General features: G+C 35.5%; 3 protein-coding genes across 4 annotated transcripts; 2 read left to right on the plus strand and 1 right to left on the minus strand.

Annotated features, from left to right (window-relative positions):
• The first annotated feature begins 2,716 nt into the window (after positions 1–2,716).
• LOC132152901 (ELL-associated factor 2-like) lies at positions 2,717–6,190 on the plus strand. 2 transcript variants are annotated; one of them, XM_059561872.1, is made up of 7 exons: positions 2,717–2,835; positions 2,894–2,997; positions 3,454–3,548; positions 3,644–3,780; positions 3,891–4,054; positions 4,909–5,139; positions 5,226–6,190. In XM_059561872.1, exons 2-7 carry the CDS (start codon positions 2,895–2,897, stop codon positions 5,273–5,275), a joined length of 780 nt encoding a protein of 259 aa, XP_059417855.1. In that variant the 5' UTR covers positions 2,717–2,835; position 2,894; the 3' UTR covers positions 5,276–6,190. The 2 variants fall into 2 exon arrangements, with proteins under 2 accessions (XP_059417855.1, XP_059417854.1); XM_059561871.1 differs by having other exon boundaries at positions 2,824–2,997.
• A 584-nt stretch (positions 6,191–6,774) lies between these two features.
• Positions 6,775–12,277, plus strand: LOC132152890 (sterol 26-hydroxylase, mitochondrial-like). Its single transcript, XM_059561840.1, has 9 exons — positions 6,775–7,100; positions 7,379–7,569; positions 8,232–8,431; positions 8,981–9,178; positions 9,692–9,855; positions 10,036–10,202; positions 10,851–10,932; positions 11,055–11,258; positions 11,684–12,277. The coding sequence occupies exons 1-9, from the start codon at positions 6,879–6,881 to the stop codon at positions 11,837–11,839; spliced, it is 1,584 nt and encodes a 527-aa protein (XP_059417823.1). The 5' UTR covers positions 6,775–6,878; the 3' UTR covers positions 11,840–12,277.
• Positions 12,278–12,919: 642 nt separating this feature from the next.
• On the minus strand, positions 12,920–17,348 carry LOC132152902 (rho-related GTP-binding protein RhoE-like). The gene is made up of 5 exons (XM_059561873.1): positions 17,138–17,348; positions 16,894–16,981; positions 15,140–15,249; positions 14,009–14,137; positions 12,920–13,701 (listed from the first exon to the last, which is right to left on the minus strand). Exons 1-5 carry the CDS (start codon positions 17,243–17,245, stop codon positions 13,456–13,458), a joined length of 681 nt encoding a protein of 226 aa, XP_059417856.1. The 5' UTR covers positions 17,246–17,348; the 3' UTR covers positions 12,920–13,455.
• Between the last annotated feature and the right edge of the window lie 5,481 nt (positions 17,349–22,829).

Below are 22,829 nucleotides of genomic sequence, written 5' to 3' on the forward strand. Positions count from 1 at the left end.
CACAGTTCCACTTCATTTTGCCTCAAGGTCATTGAAAAATGAATAAATAAATAAATCCCTGAATCACAAGCAGCCAATTTTCAAAATTAGATCAAATATATTTATCCACCAATTACATACTGGTCCTTCCTGCTGACAAGGTGATCTAAACCAAATTTTAAGAACAAAACAATACAGACACAGCAATGAGGACATTTATCAAAGAGATGAAAACAAGAGGTGTATACAGTATATATACACATAATCATGTAATCTTCATGTATAAAGCCTCAGATAAAAAAAATAATGATGTTGTAACACTAATGTCATCACCCTCATTATCGTGACGCTTTAGTCATCATGCTGTGGTGATTTAATCTTCCAAAAATTCACATCATATCATGACAATGCCATGTGGTATTCTAGTTGTGAAACTGTTTTAGTAACATTTCAGATTATTCTCTCTTTCTCTCTCTCTCTCTCTCTCTCTCAAGATAAAGCAACATGCCTTGAATCAAGGGCAAGGCCAGACTGATATGATGTTGTTCTTGTGGTAGGCCTTCCAGAGAACATCCACGCTCGACTTTAGGCAAAACAAACAATAGCTATATAGTTATTTGCATCTTAAAAAAGTTCAATAATGGAACATCAAGTGTTTGTTTAAATAAAACACATTTAAAGTAGGTCACATACTACATGTAATCTACAGGAGATGCAAATGAGCTCTAAGTGGCTCATACTGAGCAGTTCTGAGCTCATCTGTCCTTGCAGCTCTCCTGCCATGTTTTCTGCTAGTGACCATTATACATGTTGAGGTCATTTAGTGTGTTTCTAGTTAATCTAATCTATAGCTAAACACAATTTAGTTGTCTATACAAAAGTGAAATAGGCAATATGCTTTCATTCCTATTTCATATATTCCTCATTCAGAGGAACTGGAATTTTTGCTTAATGCCAAATAATGTATAGTGCACACACCAAAAAAAAAAAAAAAAAAAAAAAAATATATATATATATATATATATATATTGGTGGTTAAATTGTAGTCATGCATGCAGCATGATTGAGAAAAGAAAAAGAATTTTAGGATTCAGTCAAAAGGCTGCAATCACTGACCGAAACAGCGCTTCTCTGATGTTTTGACTTTGTCATTGTTTGTCTTATTGCACACAATGTGGAAAAACTACAAGTAAACATGCAGCAGTGTAGAGACCTCTGAGACCAAATATGATGCTAGAGTAGCAATAAAGGAAAATAGTTCAGCTGTGGAGGTTTGTTGACAAAAAACTTTACTATGACTTGTTTATCATCTGTGCACAGCATAATAAGATTAATTAACCAAATTCTTTACCAAAACTTGGTTTTTGGCTAAAATGAAAACTTTAATTTCAGTTTTGGGTATTTTCTGTAAAAACAAAAACAAAACAACAACAACAACAACAACAATGATTTTGTTGCATGATCACGATTCTTTAAATTCTTTAAGCTTCTTTAAATTTTCTGATCAAGAACAGCTGTCAGCTCTCTTTAAAATTAGCTACAACTTTATTTGTCCAGTAAGCAACCGAGGAAAGAACAGCAATCCTGTAATGACTCCCTTGTTGACCATTACTTAGATAATGCAGTCTGTGTGGACAGGAGTCCTGATCTCAGCCAATCACTTAATGGAGAACAATCATCTGTCCACTGCTGAGTCCACTATGTCTGCATGTATCACCTGGCAGTGACACTTGCAGTGTGGACAAAAAGGATGAGACCACTAGAGAAAATGCTTCTATTTTGCATTTTTCTGATGCAATGTTCTTTAATTACGAATTATGAATTTCCAGAGCTTGCATAAGAACTCAAAAAAGTTTGCATGATCTATGTCATGTAACCCTTAAATAGTGCAGAATTGTAAAAGTTTCTTAATATTGCATCATAATTTCTTGATAAAAAAAAAAAACTAAAATCTGTACATTTCCAGGTTTAAATAAACCAAATCCCAGATTTTTCTCAAACTTTTGAACCCAACTATATATCGGTAAACAAATATGATATGCATTTACATGTATAATGCCCATTCTTATCATATAGAAAAAAAAGAAAAAAGAACAGATTGTCACTGGGGTCATATAAACAAATGCAGAACCTCTATCTAAGGATGCCAGGTGGTCTCCATCTGTAATGGCAAATAATGTCAGATTTCCAATCATCTTCACTTCATAATGGGTCTTACAAGTGAAGACAGTCTCCCAGCAACCTGCTTATTCCCAACAATCACATGCCTCTGCTGCCTCAAATCTCTATTGACTTTAAATTATGTTAGATATGAGTTTAGTATTCAGAGATCCTGCACTTGACTATTTACTTACTTTTACGCTTATAAATGATATCCAACTGTAAAGCTGCTGATTGAATTACCCACTATAAGGTACCCTGTGAAATTGAAGCCTAAGATCAGACTCTTGGAAGCTGAAATTAACTATAATTATAACTAACTATAACTTAATATAATGTAAAATAATTAATAAGTTATTATGAATATATTATACGTTTTTATGAAATTACCAGCTTTAAACAGACCTTAAAATATATATTTTAGGTCTTCTTCATATTATTATTTGTGTTGCTACTGTAAACTGACTAGTCCATTTTCTTGGAGAGCACTAGAGGGCACCCATGCGTTCGGGTAAAAAATGGACACTTCCGTCTGTCCTTGCCTTGGGGTTGACTGACAGTTTTCTTAGCCAATTACAGTGAATAATACCTCCAATGAGGCGTGACCAAGAACACAAACGCAACCAATCACAGCGTAGCAAGCGCAAGCAACGGGTCCATACTCCAGAAGTGAGGTGTCAGTTTCTGCCGTAGATGGTATCGAATCGAGCAGAAAGTTAAAAACTGGTAACCTATGATTCAAATTTGTGATTAGAATGAATGGAACAGCATATTCAAACTTTGACAATCAAGAACACGTCCTCAAACTAGGCGAAACCTTTGAAAAACAACCTAAAAGTGCATTCCACACGGTACGATGTAAGTGGCACCTTTTACATTATCATCTTTATATTGGATTTTTTATATACACACATACAAACAAATCATGTGTAGAAAAAAGAGGCCGGTTTCTTACGTTGATACCGAAACCATAAGTTGTTTTCAAACTATGTGCACAGGCATATAAGAAGGCAGCTGTGTGTTTTCCCCCTATGGTTTTTAATGTTAGTTGGAAATAATGAAAAGGCATCTGTCCTTGTGCTTATAATGGAATCTTTCCTAGACGAACACGGTTTTCTATCAGCTGATAAGCTGTGGTTTACAATGAAATCTTGGAGAACATTTAATTATTACATTTAATAAACATTTATGTTCCCGTACAATAGGAAACACGCGCCCTCTGTAGGTTCTACGTTGGTACTGCACTGCTTATGTTGAATCTCAGCAGTGGCACATGATTATTATGAAATGAGAATATTTTCTTCCTGGTCATAGATGATTTCAAACCAGCCTCCATAGATACAACATGTGAGGGGGAGCTGGAAGTTGGCAAAGGAGAGCAAGTTACAGTCACACTACCGAACTTAGAGGTAGGTTCAGTAACCTTAAAAGAAAGAAAGAAATGATTGTATGTACTGTAGCATGGATGAATAAGCTGAATCTTCTTTCCCATCAATCTTTGCAGGGATCCATAACACCTGTTACCGTATTTAAAGGTTCCAAAAGGCCTTACATGAAAGAATGTGTTCTCATTGTAAACCATGACACGGGAGAGTATCGTCTGGAGAAGCTCAGCAGCAACATTGCAGTCAAGAAGACCAGGTATTAATGCGCTTGTGTTCCACATCATATGGATTTACAATATATTTCACGATACTCATTTAAAAGGTTTTGTTAAGTAAATAAACGGTCATGTTTCTGTTTCCTTACAGGGCTGAGGGAAGCAGTAAGATTCAGTCACGGCTGGAGCAGCAAACCAGCAGGCTCAGTCAGCAGATGAAGACCGGAAGTGGAAATAAGGCTCCGTCCAGCACCAAAAGCTCTCCTCCCAAGGAGAAAATGTCCCCATCATCTCCCATGGATGATATTGAGCGAGGTAATATGTATTGCGGTCCTAAAACTTGGTTGATTTGTCTAGGGATATTAAGGGTATGTAACATTCACAAAAAAAATAATAATAATTAGGATACAGCCTAGTGGAAGTGAGACGGTGGGCAAAAAGGGGAAAGGAGAACACCACAAATTCAAACAGAGAAAAGACATTAATTTGCTTAAGCCATGACCAGTATGACAAGGAACACTTTTTAAATATATTCAAAATATATTTACAAATAATAATAAACAAAAAGAAAAGTAATAATACAAATTAACTCACTAAAGGAAATAGCCACCCTCAATTTAAACATAGCAGATTGTAACACTTGCCTATATCTGGAGCACCATTATCAGAAACATATAAGGTGAAATAGTACTGTTCAAATGTTTGGGGTTAGTTAGAGTTTTATTTTTCATTTAAATAAATTAATTCTTTTATTTAGCAAGAACACATTAAATTGCTTAACACATAAAAAACTATTAAGCAGTACAACTGTTTTCTACACTGATGGTAATAATTAAGCAGCAGGTCAGGATATTATAAAGATTTTCAGAGGATCATGTAATGATTAAGATTGAAGTAATGGGTCCTGAAAATTCAGCTTTGCCATCACAGCAATACATTGCATTTAAAATTATATTAAAATAGAAAAGTTATTTTAAATTGTAATAATATTCCACAATATTACTGTTTTTCACTTTACTCATTAAACAAATGCAGCCTTGGCCAGCATAAGATACTGCTTTCAAAAACAAAATCTTACTGGCCCCAAAACTCTTGGACAGTAGTGTACGAGGCAAGCATGTGTACTGGAATCCTTCAGTTAATCCTCCTTGTTTTCTGTGTCTCTGTAGAGCTGATGGCTGAAGCGCGTGTCATGGATCAGATGAGCAGTGGAGACAGCTCCTCAGATTCCCACAGTTCCTCGTCCTCCAGCAGCGGGGAGAGCTCCAGCAGCAGCGACTCAGAGAATGAGGATCGCCCCACACATAATTTGGCCCCAGCTCCCCCACAGAGCACCTCTGCCCTCAACACATCTCAAAGCCGTGTGGAGGAGAGCAGCGGGCTTTTAATGAACACACTTAGTGAGTTTCAGGTCGTCTGGCTGATTTTGAATTGTATATCACTCACTTTTGTGTGTCTAATATTCTCATGTTTTGATTCATTTCAGAAAATGATCTCCAGTTGAGTGAGTCTGAGAGTGAAAGTGATGATGACTAACCGCAAAGACACGTGGGACACCTGATGCTGAAAGAGGGTTAGGTGTTCAGGAAGACCTTTCTCTTGTTAAAACTCTGTGATACCTGAATCCAAATCCCTGTTCACTTCCCAGTTATGAAATCTTTTTTTCCCCCCAGATTCTTAGTAAGACTTGCATCAGTAAAAACAGTGTAATTGGACACACACCTGGGGGGGGGTGCTGTATTAGTAAATTAAGAAAAAGTATTTATTTTATTTTGTTGAGAATGCTATTGCATAGATGTTAGTTTTATAGGAATGTCCTATAATTGCTTCCTCAGAGGTTATAGAAATATATCTGTTTGTGAAATAACTGTTTAGAAAGATCATCACGGTCTTCATATCTCTGTGTCTCTGTGTGTGTGTGTGTGTGTGTGTGTGTGTATTGAGGCTTAAGATACACAAGCACAAGTGATTCAGTAGCATATTATAAGGAGTCTTAAAGAGCACCAGTGCATTAAGGTGCCAAAGTCAATCTCATATATTTACACATTACCCAACCTGCAATACTTGAATTTGTCTCCCTTTTGATGATTCAGAGACATTTGCTTATAACAAACTGTGCTTTGAATATAAGGTGTATTTGACTATCCATCCCATTCTCTTGTGTTTAAGTGCACCCATTTTTTTATTATTATTTCCTAAAAAATGATATCCATTTAGAGGTTGAAGTCTCTGTTGTGTGTGTCTTACTGGACGCCTCTGGAAGGCCCATAACCAACACTCACTCTTAAAGGATGTCTTTAGCCAGCCCTTCTTGAGCACTAATTTCAAAATATGACGTGCCATTCAATGTAATGTAGCAGGGTTGACTGGTGTGGTAAATGTAGTTATATGGGAGGTGTTTGATCATTAAGATTGTGTGTAGATTAATAAAGATTTATTTTGTGACGTTTATTTGTGGATCATTTTATTGTCTTCATATAGCAGAACATCATTTTCAGCTGAGCTGCAAAGTTTGTTAGCTGAGCTTCATTTAATGGAATGATTAACTTGATCAAGTCTAATCGAGTAATTGTGAGATAGGAATTGTTGCCCTAATTATGTTGAGGGTTTCAACAAATCTTTTGAACATTATGCAGTGGCTCATGAGACTTGCATATTTTAGAAGAAGCGAGACTTGAGGACAGCGTTTACTGTAACTGTCTCTATTGTGCAATGCAAATGAATCGCAACAAAATACCTAAAAATACCAGGGCTAATAGAGTGCCATATAACCATGGATAGTTGGTATTGTTTGTCACTACCATCAAAATATAAGTATTTTGTTTTCCACCAAAAACACTGGCAGATGTTTATTTAAAAAAAAAAACATTGAGAAAAACAAAGTGAAATCTTTCCACATTTCCTTGCAATGAGTTCATTTTTATACCATCATGTGTTGGTTTAGGTTTAGGTTAATGTTTGTAGGGCTGGTAACCGGCGGCTTTCTCGGAATCTCAACACGAACAGATCCCTCTCGGCTCGATAACAAGCGAGTTTATTCAAGTTCATCAGCAGGGGAAGAGTCGCTTTTGGCACAGCCTGCCATTGCAGGGCAGCACACTGCTGTAACAGGACTGAGTCGCGGACTGCGAGATTAGAAATGTTTTCCCATTCGGTGCTGAGAACTGGATTATTTTTATGCAAGCAGGATTACGGAGGATTAAAATGTCGGACATCGATATTCCTCACTCGGACGACCAGTACACTAACTGGTGGTGATGATAAACAAAAAACCATGGACGACTTGAATGGTCCTAGCTTTCTGACGTCATTATACTGGCTGTTTGGGAAAGGTTATTTTCAGACGACACATCAAATGCAGGTAAAGATTCAGAAAAGGTTCAGATAAGAACTAACACGTTTAATCTCCAAATGATTGTCTTTCGTTTCTGCTGAGAAAATGATGGTGGGTTTTTAAATCTTTATTATGTATATTTCACTGTTTTATATCTTTCACTACTTTATGTGAAGGAGTGGGATGACATTTTCAGTTATTTCCTGAAATTATGTCTGTATTATAATAATTATATGTAACATGCTATGATAGTTATAAAATTAACACAGAATATTTATTTACACTAAAATGTGTAATTAATGCAGATAGAGCACAGCAAAATCTACGGCCCCCTTTGGAAGTCCAAATATGGACCACTGGTTGTTGTTAATGTGGCCAATGCAGACCTCATAGAACAGGTTCTACGGCAAGAGGGTCACCATCCCATCCGTACTGACATGCCCCACTGGAGAGGCTACCGAAAACTCCGGAATCATGCCTATGGACCCCTCACAGAGTAAGTAACACCGGAGACCCCAGTATTATTGGCACAAGCATTCATGTGATATGTAAATGCATTCATTGCACACATAATGTGCAACCATAATGCAGTCAGCTGGTGCAGAAGTATGCATAAAAACATCTGTAGATGTTATGAAGCCACAAATGTAGTGCGTGTCTGAACATGTATTGAATAGCTAGCAGCTTGCAATTGATTTCTTAGAAAGTAAGTACAAAATGAAAACATCACTAAAGACACACATTATTGTGTCCATTGAACAGTAAAACCAAAGCCTAATTCAAGAAAATAATTCATGGAATTTGTATGCTACATAACCCCTTTTAGTGGGATTAAATAGAGAATTGTTTTTGAGATTTTACAGTGAACAATGAAATTGAATTGAAGTCTCTGTGAAGGATGACAACAAAAGCAGACAATAAATGCAAGTGTTAGTGGGGAAACTGGTTTGAGCTTACTCATTCTGTGTTCAGAGGTCATTGCCTGGATCGAATCAATTTTACCCCATATTCAATGTTCTGAACTTATTTTGAATATAAAATACCCATAATGATTTTTTATTTTTTTTTGTTAACAAATTGTCATGCAAAGTTTTATGAGAAAGTCACTATGCTGTCAGAAATGTCAATACTCATAATGTACTTATTGTCCTGTTTCAGAATGGGAGCGGAGTGGCAGCGCATTAGAAGCATCCTGAATCCTCGCATGCTGAAGCCCAAACACGTGTCCTCCTACACCAATGCCATTAACGGTGTGGTGAGCGACTTTATTGAGAAGGTGGCTAAGCTTAGGACAGCAAAAGGCAATGACGTTGTGGTGTATGATGTGGCAGGAGAACTGTACAAGTTTGCCTTTGAAGGTAGAACATATTGAATCATTTCAAGATCAAGATATTGAATTATGCCATAGAGTCATTCCCAAGCATCCATATAAGCAGATTTAATGAATCAAGTGCGTACAAAGGGTCAATGCCACACATAAGATAACAAAGGCCACTTGTTATCATATAAAGAGCATTGGCCTTGACAGGTTCAAAGCTTCTAGTCTTATCTTAACTAGTCTACCTTTCAAATATGGTATATCAGAATCATACAAATACTGGGAAAACAATTATGCTGTAATATATACATTGCCTAGTAATATTATTGGATTGTTTTGTTCCTGTGTAATATATATATATATATATATATATATATATATATATATATATATATATATATATATATATATATATATATATATATATATATATATATATATATATATATATATATATATATATATATATATATATATATATATATATATATATATATATATATATATGTATATACATAGTTTGATTTATATTTGATAACAAGTGTGGTGTCCATCACACTAATACAGGTTTTTCTCTTTCCTTCATAAGGAATATGCTCAGTGTTGTTTGAAACTCGTATGGGGTGTCTGAATGAAGTGGTTCCTGAAGAAACGCAGAAGTTTATCTTCTCTGTTGGGGAAATGTTCCGTCTTTCTCCCATTGTGATCCTGTTCCCCAAATCTATCTGGCCCTACATGCCTTTTTGGAAGCATTTTGTTGCTGTTTGGGACCATTTGTTCAAAGTTGGTATGTTCATTTATATTATTGTCAAGTTTAAAGGATTAAAGCACTACTGTTCCAAAGTTTAGCATTTATAATGTTGTAATAAAGATTTCTATTTCAAATAAATGCTTTTCTTTTGAACTTTCTATTAATCAACTTGTGGATACATTCCACAAAAAGAATAAGCAGCACGGTTATTTTCAACATTGACGATAATAATAGGAAATGTTTCTTAAGCACCAAATCAGGATCATGTGACACTGAAGAATTTCAGCTTTGTCAACACAGGGAAAAATTACATTTAAAATATATTTCAATAAAAAAAAATGTAAAAATCTTATTTAAAAATAGTTATTACGGTAAATTTTAAAGTGTAATAATATTTCACAATGTTACTGTTTTTACTGCATTTTTGATCAAATAAATGCAGTCTATGACAGAATAAGAGACTTTTTTTGTGTGAATAGAGTGCCTCTATTCAAACTTTACTCATCAGAAAATGCAATCACCTTCAAATATTTTATTTTTTTTTCAAAGCGGAGGAATTGGTTCAGAACAAGATGACAGAGATCCAGGAAATGGTGAAACATGGGCAGCCAGTGGAGGGCGAGTATCTCACACACCTCCTGATCAGTGAACAGATGTCCTTCACTGAGGTTTTGGGAAGCATTACAGAGCTTCTGCTGGCTGGAGTCGACACTGTAAATATATTCACTCTTTTGAGTCTTTACGTAGTTTCATGTGTCTATGGTAGTTTCATTTTATAATCAATCTTGCCATTTGCAGCATTTGATTTAAAAAGAAAGGAAATAAATAAACAAGCACCACTAGTATTTGTAACATATTTGAGATTCGGAATTTTTGATGCATGCTCATTTTAGACATCAAACACTATTTCCTGGGCACTGTATCACTTGGCACGGGAGCCAGAGATCCAGCAGAAGCTGTATGAGGAGGTTATCAGTGTCTGCCCTGGTGAAAAAGTGCCCTGCAGTGAAGACATCACCAGGATGCCATTGCTAAAGGCCATTGTTAGAGAGACTCTTCGGTATAGTATCTTTTGTATCTTTCATCTATACTGTATTATAAACATATTTAAAGGAATAGTTCACACTAAAATGAAAAGTTGCCACACATATTAAAATTGACTCACCCTTAAGCCGTCAAAGATGGAGATTCATTGAAACAGGTTTTAGATCCTCTGCAATGAATGGGTGCCGTCAGAATGAGGGTCCAAACAGCTGATAAAAACATCACAATAATCCACAAGTAACCCAAACAACCGCAGTCAATCAGTGGAGAAACCGGAGAAAGCAATGTTGTGGATAAAGGACTCATATTTTGTCTAATACAAACACACAGCTTTTCACTTCACAAGAGTTAATGGATTATTGTGATGTTTTTATCAGCTGTTTGGACTCTTGTTCTGACAGCACCCATTCACCGCAGAGCATCCACTGGTGAGCAAGTGATGCAATGCTAAATTTCTCCCGGTATGTCCTGATGAAGAAACAATCTCATCTACAGTACATTTTGGATGGTCTGAGGGTGAGTAAATTTTCAATAAATATACATTTTTGGGTAAACTACTTCATTAAAAGCTGTCTAATATGCTAGTGCAGTGTGAAAATAGTGAAAACAATGTTGTGTTAGATTGCTAAATTAATCCTTCAAACATGTTCTCTGACATTTGCAGTTTATATCCGGTGGTTCCTGGGAATGCTCGTGTCATTGCTGAAAGAGAAATAGTGGTGGGTGACCACCTCTTCCCTAAAAATGTAAGCTGAGCTACAAACTGCCATTTCATAAAGAAATACAGATGGAATCTGATGTACATTTAATTTTGTACCTGTAAATAGACATCCAAACTAATCAGTGCAATGTATTTCGTGTTTTCCAGACTCTTTTCCACCTCTGCCACTTTGCAGTGTCCAACGATGAGAAGGTGTTTCCCAATCCTTCTGCGTTCCTCCCTCAGCGATGGATCCGGGAGCAGAAGCAGTTAAACCAGCATCCCTTCGGATCTGTGCCGTTTGGCTTCGGCATCCGCGCCTGCCTGGGCCGCAGAGTGGCTGAACTGGAGATGTACCTCCTCTTGTCCCGGGTAAGGGTCAAGGGTCAAGGGTCTGTGTATCTCCAGATGATTTAAACTTATGACACTTTTTGCATTTTTGGTTCTATATACTGTAGAGTGAGGCTCAGAAGTCCGAGGCCACATTGACATTTTGATGAGATTAAATACTATAAAACAAAGAAATTTTAGGTCATTCTGTGAATTTTGAACCCATCCATGTCATCAAAGATTGTCCTGACTCAGTTTAGCTGTTCAGTTTGGTGTGTTAGTTTTAGATCTTTGACTAATCTGCAGTCCTTCACCTTTGGTCCAACCTCCTCTGCTATTACAGAGATAGTTCTGCTTGTCAATGAGTAACTAAGATAGTTTTGAGCATGTTGCCTTTGAAGATCATTAAACTTAAATAAACCGTGCTTGTTAAGGGCAATATGTCATCATTATTTCTCCTTCTGCAGTTAATAAAACACTATGAAGTGTGTCCAGACCCTTCAGGAAGGACTGTGAAGCCGATCACACGAACTCTGCTGGTCCCTGCCACATCCATTGACCTGCAGTTCATTGACAGGCAAAGGGAGCAAGAGGAGCCAGTCAAAGCAAATGCTTCTGTATAAATAACTGTGCACTTAAAGCAATTATGGCAGTTCTTGCTTCTAGATGATGTTGTTTACATACTTGATATGACTTATATAATTGAAAAAAAAAATACTACAATGCGTAGCCCTGTGTGCTTACTAAATTACTTTGCTTGAATGTTGCCTTTTTATTTATAACAACACTCATTTTACTGTTATTAATAACGATGGACTCATTTTTGACATTCCATTGTATAAATAGTTTTGTTTTAATTGCATTTGAATTAATTTGTCAGATGTGAGGGTTTTTAGATGTTTTACAAATAATGTCAACTTATTTTCTTTTGTGAATGCACCTTTTTTTTCTTTTCTTTTTTTGTAACTATTTGTGATTTTTATTTTTAAAGAAAGATTATTACAGTTTAACATGTCTAATTTCAGGCTACATTGTCCTCGCTGGTAAGAATAATACTGATAATAATTGACCGTTCCGTTCCGTTTCAATATGAATGCAAACTCCACTGATGCCCCCATGTGGGTGACAATTGGAAATGCAATAAAGAGAAATATTCCAGTGTTTCCAATTTTTTGTCTTTCTGTTTATCTTTTATCTCAGCAAAAAAAAAAACTCAGTTTGACACTTAAGGCCAAGGCAATGCACAGGTCTAAGAGCTGATTAAATGCATGGCATAAAAACAATCTATAAGAAAGTCCATATCGAACATTTCAGTGAATTTGCATCCTGTGATGATTTTTTAAAATGTTTTCATTTATTTCTATCCCAACCTTTTCAATACATTTACCATGAAATCGATTTTGCAAGCCCATTATGTAGGTGCATTCTCCTTCTCTCTAAAGTTTTAGACGATTTGCCATTTGACCCCATAATCTTTCAATAAAAATATAGCATTTTTAGCATACACTATTTTTACAGTAATTTCAAATTTCCCAATTTACTTGAGTTTCCAATTAAATCCAGCAGATGGTAGTGTCGGATCAAACTACATGCACTAGAAAGCTGTAAGAAACAATCATTTTGCCAGTACCAGTGAAGGACGTTCCTGGTAGCTTACATTTAAATAAATAAATCATAGTCCTAACGTTTTAGGCTGTAAGATGTTTGTGATGTTTGCATATAATGACAGGTATGCTTCATTTATTCCCACATATTAATATATCATAGAAAAAATACCTACAGTGTATATCCATGACATTATCTGACACTTTTTGGTGCAGTCAGGTCTAATAGTACAGGACTAATATAAGCAACACTGACCATGTGTTAATCCAGGTTAGTTCCATCCATAAACTAGGGTACACTGAAATTAAATATTATAACAACAAAATGCAAAGGAAATTCTTCTTTGGACAACTTCTACAAAGTTATAAGGGCTCATTTGGCAGTAGGCCTGCATAGGAACATTTACCCTGCTTTAGGTGTTTTATGATGGCTAAAAATGTTCTTGAGGTGCTTTAAAATGGGGGAGAGTAGACTGCATCATCATTAATATATGTCACTCAGTCATACATATTGTGAATATAGTGAAGTGCAAAAAAAATCTCCATTCATTTCATGTCCCATCAATGCCCCTATGGAATTTTTGCAAGAATCCTCATAGGGGAAGGAATGCATGCAAATGAAATGGCTTCTGAAATCACATGACTGTGCAGGTTTTTGCCTTGGTCTTTTGTAGATGTGACATTGAGCCCAGCTCAGGCCTGTTAGAGATATGTGAAGTCCTCTTGGTGGCTCTGCTGGACTTGATGCGCTTCACATTCTTGTTGCTTTTACTGATGCAGGCCAGTGTGGCCATGTGAAAAATGTCCCTCACGCTGTTCTCAGACTGCTGTGCTGAGCACTCGATGTAAGGAGCTGAGATCAGCTTAGCCACGTTTGAACCCTAAAACAAATATCTGAAATTACTCAGCCAGCTTGGACAGCTAAATACATGATTTCCAAAAATAACAATGATTATTTTAAAGGCTTGCAAACTAAACATCTCAAAGTAAAAGTACTTGAATATGTTGGAACATAGCCCATCCAACAACACCAAGGGTCCTATAGGTTAAAGTTACTTTAGCTACTACTAATACTGTGCTGTGGTACTTCAAATACTATACTAAAGATCTAATTGCATTGTTTTTGAAATTCTATGTTGCTTCTGTTATTTTTTCATTCAAGGTATGACATTTTCTTTAAAAACCCACCTGGTCATACGACGAAGGAATGTCATTGGACAGCTGCACAAATGTGGCCAGGTCTGTACGCAGGTCTGACTTGCATCCAACCAAAAGTACTTTAGTTTTGGGACAGAATTCTTCAATTTCTCCCTTCCACTAAAGGATTCAAAAACAGTGTTAGATTGATGACAATCATAAAATCATATGTATTTAAAGAAAATTCTGATACATAGCTGTATTCTTATTGTTAACTTAAACTATATAAAATAGATTTTTTTTTGGTAATAAAGCTAAATAAAATACAATTGATACATTGAATACAATTAAATATTGTGTTGGTAACTAACTAAAAATAAGTATTAAAATAAAACTGAAAAAAAAATTAAAAGCTGAAAATCTAACAATAAAAGCTAAATCAAAATAATAATAATACATGTACTATGGTTGCATGTATGTTGCATGTTATTAAAATAAATGTTAGCATAATATCAGTAAAACTAAGTGTAACCTGAAATTTCCTTTCAAAGACCAGAATATAATTATTAACTTTCCCAAGTAATCTTCTAAAATACTGGATTCAGCTGTTTACTTGGAAAATGACAGGCCCCACAAATTCCTTTCCATTGTCACATCCTGTGATTGTAGATCTATGTTGTTTCAGCACACATAAAAATCTGATTGTTCTTTATAAGTCATTGACATGATCAAATACTAACTATAATTTTCCCCTCTAGCTAGTGCAGAACTCTGGCATACAGCAGAGTGACTGGAGCAGAATCACTCCTGATGACATCAGCACAGTCAGTGGGCGCACCAATGGAGACTGAAGCAGCCCAAAACAGCTTATTCTTGCTCTCTCAAAACCTCTTGTCTCCCAGTGACATCAGAGGTTACAAAGCATTCTGTGGCACAAAGGCTCTATGATTCTGAGACCCAACGTAAACAAGCTCCTCGTTCTGCCCCTCATGTGATAATCAAAGGATCAAAGTCCTCCCACACATCCCCCTCTCATTCATCTGACTCTTCTCTCAGACGTCTGGACTTTTGTTCTCATTGCCACAATGATGGGGATTGTGAGAATATCCCAAGCACAATTGAGAGCTACAGCAGTTTATGAAATCCAGCATCGATGAACAAATGTCTTTAAAATCAGCTTACCTTTCTCAGCACATTGTCCAGAGTCTCTGGTCGACCGATATCAAAACAGATGAGAACTGCATCAGCGTCTGGGTAAGAGAGGGGGCGCACGTTGTCATAGTATGGAGACCCTGCAAATAGACACAAAAACACTGTCCTGATAAATAAATTATTCCTTAACATAAACATAACATAGATCTGAACAATAACAGTACAATGGAAAAAAACAGATAAGTTGAACAATGAAGACAGCATGTTAGTGTGGTATGCAGCAGCTGAATTGTTTTAAGTTATATTGCTATTAGATTTATTCCATATGCACACTTTTCTGAACCGTTGCAATGAACTCTTATTTCTATTAAACTTATATTTAATACATATATATATATATATATATATATATATATATATATATATATATATATATATATATATATATATATATATATATATATATATATTCATTTGAATTTTTAGTTTTTAAAAATGTTATGCGCTTTTGTCATTTTATTGTTTTAACTAATATTTTCATTCCAGTTTTAGTAATTTTAGTACTTCAACTTATTTATTTCAGTTATTTGCCAAGGCAGCATTTCATTTTTTTATATTTAAGTTTATTATCTCAAACATTATATTTTATTTTATTTATACTCTATTAAAATGACTGGGGGAAAAAACTATTTTTAATCGTTTTTATTTATTTATTTTTATTTTTAATAAATAAACGCTTCTAGCATGGCAAACATGGCTACACAATGCAGTGTATCAGAATCCATGCACATCTGTCCTGGAAATCTTTTTTTGTTCCTTTTCTTTCATATTTATTCATTTACAGCATACATCCCCATAAATTACAAACACTACAGTTATTTGACAGTACAAAGTCTTTAAATCAAGTCTAATTATCAAAAGTCAGTAATAATTTTACTTATCTATTTATTGAAAGTGTCACTGTGAGCAAATTCTTCTAAGGACATTCTAAAGATGTTCGACTGATTTCTGTGGGGAACCCTGTGCGACCCTGTGTCACTGTCCCGCTATAGGAAGACAGCAATGTACTCCTGATTCAAGCCCAGTAAATTAGGTTACAGTTCTATTCTGGGAGGTGAGTGCTGAATCTGCTCTAGAAGGTTTGTAGGGCTTGAAATGAGTTCAAACCTCAGATCGTTAGCCATCATTACTGAAATATTTAAAGGTCTCATTTTGAAATGTCTGTCCAGTCAGATTTCATAATATACAAAGAGATTTGACAATATTAGGCTACATAAACAATTCAACTGTGCTGAAAGAAATCTTGCTATGATCACACTATATCAATAGTTTATTTTGGGAGTGGTATTACCTAACACTAACAGCATTCATCACAGTCATTCTAGAAGTGTGGGAGACAAGAGTGAGTCTGCTGTGAGAACATCACTGGCAATCCATGTCTGTATCAACTGGATTGGTCTAGTTTACTGCTTACTGTAGTTTACATTCAAAACCAAACATAGTTTTACAGCTTGTTTCAGTAACTTTTTAAGTTCCACAGAAAACTTCAGACAACCATGCATTTACAGACCTTAGAAATTAATATCCTGAGTGCAACATAAGAGCTTATATATATATATATATATATATTCAGAAAACTCCATCACTAGCCCACAAAGTCCAAAACCTCAAAAACCGCATTACAGCTTCAATAACGAATGTGTGTGGCTTGGATAAAAAAACTCAAATATAATGTCCCCAGACAAATCAAATGAGTTACATCTAATAGTTTTTCCTCCTCTTACCTGAAGTATCCCATAAACTGAGCTCAACTCTCAATGTGTCCACCTCAAAACTGGCTGTGTAGTTCTCAAACACTGTAGGAACATAGTTCTGTGAGAGAAAGAGCAACAGTTTGATTTTTAACTAAACAAAACTAACTCCGAGCTAAAACATACGTAAAACAAACGTAGCTAAGTTTTGCACCCATGATACAAATGGCATTAAAAATCGGAAGAAAGTTGATAGCGGTGTCTCTTCTCTACAAACCTCTGGAAAGGAGTCTTTGGCAAAAACATTTAACAAAGACGTCTTCCCACACTGAGTGTCCCCGACCACAACTATTTTACATTTCAAATCGTGATGGCGATCCATCATGGACTAACTGAACCTCATCTCCATTCACTGTGGCGGAACATCAGCCGGTTGACCTCGAGTCTGCAGAGTCTCGGTAGCCTGTATGAGTGCAGCTGAACCACGGCTCTCTGAAAAGGCACGAGGCGCATCCTCTGTGAGCTGCGCAGAGAAATAAAGCGCTTCAGCGCGTCGCTCTGGAGTCTGTGAATCAGCCACATACTTCAGTGATGAGCGCAGCGCGAGACCGCCCCTCGCATCAGCTCTGGTTTCAGCGCGTTAAGGAGACCAGCGGGGTTTCTGCAGAGCTGTCAATAGCATACAAGAGCACAGAGCTAGTGATAGACATAACTTAATACTCTGATGTGATCATTTAAACAGCCAGTGGCTATAAATATGAAACTTTTTAACCCTTGTGCGGCCCTCATTTGGGAGTCACACTCAGGGTCTTCACGGTCAACCCTGAAATTTTAACTTTTTTACCCCCCAGTAAAATCAATGGACTATATTTTTATTCATTAATATTTTTTTTTCTTTCGTATTTTGAGAAAATTTTAAGGTATTAATTAATATTTATGCAAGAATTAGGAAAATTTTTTCTTAAATAAAATAGTACATAATTTTTTTTTTCTAATTTCTCAAAATAATTTTTAAATTAATGTTGTATTTCAGATTAAAACAGAGAATAGGGCTTTCAAATACATTTTTTAAAGATTTTTTAGCACCACCTGGTCAGAGCAAAGAAAGAAAAACATGTAAGTGCATGTTGCAAGCATTTATTACCAGTATAGGAATCCATAGAGGCTTGTGAATTCCCTTATTTTTTTTAGACATAATTGCTTACTCATATTAAGTAGTGGACTTGAATATATATTAATACATTCTAAAGAGTACTTTTTGTATAGTTTTAGATATTTTTGTTATAATAATGATTTCATGCATTATTTGCATTAAAGTTTTTGCATTATGATTACAATCAAACCTGAACTTTTTTTTGCTTTAGAATTTAATTAAAAAAACTGCAATTCATTCAAATATAACAGTTTATGTAAACATTTTGCAATGAACATGTCTATTTTTGCAAAATGTCAATGAACACTAACAAAAGGAAGGAATAGTAATCAAAAGGAAACATCAATAACAAACAAGGTCAAATAACAGGAATGGTGCAAAGGAACGGTGCAAAGGACCAAGCCTGAGTTTCTAAGTGCACTGACAAACCCAAGAGGCAGCGCTTGCTTTTCATTGTTGTTTTACAGACAGCAGGTCATAGGTGTGTGTGTGTGTGTGTGGGGGGGGGGGGGGGGGGGGGGGGTTCTTTTGTGTGTGTGTGTGTGTGTGTGTGTGTGTTATTATTTAGAGTGTCATACCTTAACTGCTGTTAGATTTTCCTGCATTATGACTAAATTATTGAATGGATTTCACATTCTCAAAACTTTGCTCTGTGTTACAGACACAGTAGTTCATAGGTGTCTTTGTGTAATTATGTGTGTGATTGGATGTGTCAATATCAGACTCTTGATATTTAATAGTGTCATGCTTTCACTACTGTGCACTTTTTTCAGTTTTGTGATTGATTTGTAGATTGTGCACACGAATATTCTCTGAATTGTTGTGTTTTTGTCTATTTCCCATTCATTTCCTATGGCCGGTCATTTTTAACCGAAGACCCTGAGTGTTACTATTTTTTTACGCCCACTTAGACTGTTCGAATCATGCCTTCAATTTTTTTGTGTATTCACACCCCAAATGGCATAAACATCACCACATTTCATGTCATTCCGATGAAGCTGTGATTTTTAAAAATGTAAAATGTAAGATATTCCGGTCAGAAATGACCGAAGACCCCACAAGGGTTAACTGTTAGTTACACTATCCGATGTGGTCCTCAAAAGTTTTTAATAGGAAGAAGCCAAGGCAACTTTTATTTGATCAAAAATGAAGATAATATTGTGAACAATAATTGTTTTGCATTTAAATATATTTTAAAAGCAGCCTAATTTATTCCTGTGTTGGCAAAACTAAATTTTCCAACCCAGTGCAGGGAAATACCTGGAGGTATGTATTTCAGGTTTTGCAAAAATGTAGGCAGAGTAACGTATTTCCAATGAGACTTGGTTGAAATTTTCAGCAGCCTTTACTACAGTCTTCAGTTTCACATGATCTTTCAGAAATAAGCTAATATGCTGATTTTCTTGCTCAATAAATATTTCTTCTTATTATCAATGTTGAAAACAGTTGCTTAATATTTTTGTGGATTAATGAATTAATTTATTTATTTATCACAGTTAAGACTTCTTTTTCTTTTCCTAATTTCTGCAAATAACTTTCTAAATTGAAATACAATAATAATTCAGGATGACTTCACTGACATTTCAGTACAGTCTTGATTTTAAACACTAACCAAATTATAGGACGATGTCTGGTAAAATAGGCTTTTTGTACATTGCCTCAGTCTATATGATGGCATTTACAACAATGAAATACAATTGAAAATAGGTTGGATGTGCTAAGATCTTATGATATGTTCTGGCCTGTTTGTATGACAAATGTGCTTCCTAAAGTGTCATTTGTCCCTATGAGAAAACACTGTGAGGTCAATGTTCAAGACATTTTAAGAGAAAACAGCCATGAAGGAACTTTTCAAACTTATAGGGAGGGTAAGCTTTTGACGAAATGTGAGAAGAATGTCTTGCGGTTGGCATGTCCTCTTTTCTCAACAGTTTCGCAATATTGTTGGCTCCACACGACTGTGTCTTATCACATGAAACATTTGTTTTGTCTTTACACTCTGGTGTAAAACATGATCATGCAGTAACAATTAAATCCTTTTCCCTTTTTCATTTAACAGAGTCATTTGTACTTACTGATTTATACTGTTCTTTTTGTAAACAATATATTTCAATAATAATCTAAACAAATATTGTATTAATTTCAAACACTACCAAAAAAACACATAAAAAAAAAGCTGAATTTACATATCAGATTAAGTCTTTTTTTATGCAAAAAATAAAATCAAAATAAAATAATAATAATAAAATAATAATAGTGAGCACGCTCCTATTTTGTGTGTCAGCAGCACAACCCAGAGCAGGAATGTTCTCATGTTGGAGAACAGCCAGAGCAAAAAGCTGCTCCATGACTGATTGAATACCATATCCTCACAGTCAACCAACAAGAACTGTCTCCTTCCTGGATCATTTACAGATCATGAAAAATATTTTTGAAATGCTTTTAAGAATACTGTACACATATGGAAACACTTGATGATTATTTTTCCACTTCAACTTGTGATTTTAATAATCTTCCAACCATCACTGGATACTGTAACAGAACTGTTAGCATGTTCCCGTGTTGAAGAGCATCTGTATTCCTGTCTGTCAGCATCACCGTTTATATGTTTGTGTCATTTCCTTTTCTGTTCCTAGAAACTCGATTGGCTGACTGAACAGAAATACCACAAGTGCTTTACATAGAACTGAAAAATCAGAGAGGTTGTAGAAACTGTGTGGAAACATATGGATCTGATAACACCATTTTCTCAAAAAAGTTATTTGCAACCCCCGCTGGACCACCGGAATATAGAATAATAAACTGAGTGAGTCTGTGGAATGTGAAAGTTAAACATCAGGCATGGGCCTCTTCTGTTACAAGGCAGCTCCTCACCTGATAAAAGAGCTCTCCGATTTTAGTTTGAGCCAGTGGGGAGGCAAAGACTCTGAGATGGAGGTAATTTACCAGAAATATTCTGTTCCCACCACAGAGATATGAAACAACCTACAATATCTACAGTATATTAATTTCAAGGACATACTAAGAAGGAGGTCTATAATTATTTAGATTGTGACCATATCATGAGAACATATGAATGATTGAAAGTTTGTGGCAAAGCACAGTGTCATCATGTATGTTTTTCTTTCTTTTTTGGGAGGGGTTGGGGAGGGGGTGCGCAAATCTTTGTCCCAGGTTTGGGCTCAAGGCAAGATAAAATAAAACCAAAGAAAAAATACCATCATGTAACAGAATCAAATGAAGCATTGGGAAAATGTACTTATATTCCCAGAACATACTGTATGGGTGTTTCTGAACCATGAAAAAAAAATAATAATTATAATTATATATATATATATATAATTAATTAATTAATTTAAAAAAAAATACATGTCTTACAATATCAATTAAAATGTATCTTGTTTTCCTCATATGCTGCTGACACCATTAGTTAATAAATGGTTTTTGCCTCTGGCTCATATGTTGCAATGAAAAACAGAAAGCAGGTATCTCAGAGCCGACCGGTTCATCTAGTGATATAGGAAATAACTGCTTGTTGAGGCTTGTTGTAACTCAGGATGTTTTTTCTGTAAAACCCCAGAGATGAACAATGTCTCTTTATTTATGTCTATTACGTATGTGTCTTCTCTACTGCTTGTATCTGAGATTTTGCTTTTTTCTGTAAAGATTGCCAATGTCTTAACTGCTATGCCTGTTTAGTACTTCTGCAGCTGAATCTTTCTGGCATCTGTCAGCCGTTCCAGTCCTTCAGTGACACATTCTTAAGGAACGACAGCTTGGATCCATTCTTGGTGTTCTCAAAACACTAGTACAGCCCTTCTAATGCGTAACGAAATAATGTTCTCCCTGATTCCAAATGATAATCAACAGGAATCAAAGACTAATTAATGAAAATTTTAAATTGTGGAGTATTGAATATGAAATTATGGAGCACTTCAGTACATATATACATATATCTTTTTTCTTCTTCTGTTGAACATAAAAGAAGATAGTTTGAAGAATATTAGTAACCAAACAGGTACTGGTAGCCACAATTCTTTTCCATTTGTGTTCAATTGTAGAAAGTAAGAAAGTAATACAGGTTTGGAACAATTTAAGGTGAATAAACAATAATATAATTTCCTTGAATAATTATGTAATATTGTTTTATTGTTTGTCTTATTGCCAACTGATTGTTTTGCGTTATGGAATATATTTCCCCTTATGCTTTGTATATACAAACACAACTGGCACCATGTTTTTTTTTTTTGTCATCATTTGTTGATAAACATATGAATAAATGAATTAATAATAATGCACTCATTTTTTTCACCTTATGGTAATTTATGCATTTATTAATTAATTAATAATTAATAAATGCAGCAGCAGCGAGGGTTGTCTTCAGTGAGCCAAAAACACTCACGTTACACCTCTCCTCATCAGGTTACACTGGCTACCAGTAGCCGCTCGCATCAAATTCAAGGTACTGATGCTTGCCTACAAGACAACCACTGGCATGGCACCAACATACCTAAACACACTAGATCAATTTTAAGTGCCCTCCAGAAGTTTGCGTTCTGCAAGTGAACGATGCCTTGTGGTGCCATCCCAAAGAAGTTCAAAATCACTCTCACGGACCTTTTCCTGGACTGTGCCCAGCTGGTGGAATGACCTCCCGATCTCAATCCGAACAGCTGAGTCTTTACTCATTTTCAAGAAACATCTAAAGACTCATCTTTTTCGCCAGCACTTAACCAACTTATACTAGCACTTTTCCTTGTTTTCTTGTCTTTTCACTTATTTAAAAAAAAAAAAAAACCTGGCAATGCGTTCTGTA

The sequence above is a fragment of the Carassius carassius genome, chromosome 11, assembly GCF_963082965.1.
Source record: "Carassius carassius chromosome 11, fCarCar2.1, whole genome shotgun sequence".
Lineage (NCBI taxonomy): Eukaryota > Metazoa > Chordata > Actinopteri > Cypriniformes > Cyprinidae > Carassius > Carassius carassius.